General features: G+C 46.8%; 1 protein-coding gene across 1 annotated transcript in view; it reads left to right on the forward strand.

Annotated features, from left to right (window-relative positions):
- The first annotated feature begins 495 nt into the window (after positions 1-495).
- zgc:113276 (uncharacterized) overlaps positions 496-1,435 on the forward strand; it is a 13,760-nt gene continuing 12,820 nt past the window's right edge. Inside the window, exons 1-2 of the mRNA XM_070442326.1 lie at positions 496-679; positions 1,202-1,392. Coding sequence (XP_070298427.1) covers positions 499-679; positions 1,202-1,392 — 372 coding nt within the window. The 5' untranslated portion in view covers positions 496-498. The remainder of the gene's footprint in view (positions 680-1,201; positions 1,393-1,435) is intronic.

The raw sequence follows: 1,435 nt of genomic DNA on the forward strand, positions 1-1,435 counted from the left end.
GTTATAGTCAAGTTATCATTTGACTTGTACTGGTACTCCTGTGTATATCGCCAAGTTATCATTGACTCTGTCCTGGTACTAGTGTGGTATATAGCCAAGTTATCATTGACTCTGTACCTGGTAACTTTGTGTATATAGCCAAGTTATATTGACTATGTACTGGTTACTTCTGTGTATATAGGCAAGTTATCATTGACTCTGTACTGGGTACTCGTGTATAATAGTCAGTTTCATTGACTCAGTTACTGGTACTCTGTGTATAATAGCCAAGTTATTGTTACTTCCATTGTGGATTTATCCTTGTGTTATTATCTTCTATTATTTCTATTTTCTGTCTCTCTGTATGTGGTGGGAAGACCGTCAGAAGCATTTCACTGTTAGTTACAACCTGTTGTATTGGTTGGGAAGGACGTCAGGCAGCATGTCACTGTTGTTTACACCTGTTGTTTACCGCAATGATTAGAATGTTGTTTTTTACATTTGATTTACAGCCGTGTGATGTTGGACGTCCTAATAATAGGTGGAGGACCCCATGCCCTGACCCTGGCCACCCTGCTGTCCTGTCCAGACCAGGCCCTGTCCCCACCTCCCCCCAACACAGACATCCTCCAGGGGATCCAGCTCAGCCAGGGCAGGGCCAAGACCAGCCGCTCTAAGAASAAGAGAGGAGGAGCTACCAGTGAGGCTAACTACACTACAGCTCAATGTTTTTACATAAGCTTTTCATAAAGGGCCCAGATGAAGCCTGTTGCCAGGCTAAAGAGTGAATGTTTATTAAAGGGCGTTTTAGTCAGGGGCTAGACGTCGGCGTGATCTGGGTCCAGGAAAACATCCCATAAAGTAGACAGATGTTTTACCTCACATTTTGGCCTTTCTTGATTTCAGTTAGGAGAGACATTCCTCTCTAATSTCTCTACACATATAGTGTACAGCATGCTGTTAGTGCTCTCTGTTTGACAGGTCTCTAATGTCTCCCCATCCCCAGGACYACAGCCAGCCGAGGAGCAGGCCGCRCCAAGCCGGGCCCAGACCCAGTCTCTAGACTAAAAAGAACAMCTCCATTGAAAGTGCTTTTTTAGTCGAGGTTGAAGGTGTKGGCTTKATTTGAAGTAGACACAGTATAGACTGTKRTTTAGTRTCTCCAGTTCACACCATTCTGCTGGTGATGCTGTCTYGTTGACAGGTSTGTAATATGTCCCAGGACAGCAGACAGCCGAGCCCGAGGAGCAGACCGCTCCAGACCCAGAGTCAGTTTCATCCTGCCCTCCGCTGGCCTTCAGAGTGGTGGACTCATACGGAGCATGGACCTCACTGTGGGAGAGCCAGTTCAGAGCACTCAACATCCCTCACCTTCGCTCACACACCCTGGTGCACACAGACCCACTCAATAAGGTACATCCATCACCTCTGCTCACACACCCTGGTGCACACAGAC

Source organism: Salvelinus sp. IW2-2015, unplaced genomic scaffold (assembly GCF_002910315.2).
Source record: "Salvelinus sp. IW2-2015 unplaced genomic scaffold, ASM291031v2 Un_scaffold7898, whole genome shotgun sequence".
NCBI classification, from domain to species: domain Eukaryota; kingdom Metazoa; phylum Chordata; class Actinopteri; order Salmoniformes; family Salmonidae; genus Salvelinus; species Salvelinus sp. IW2-2015.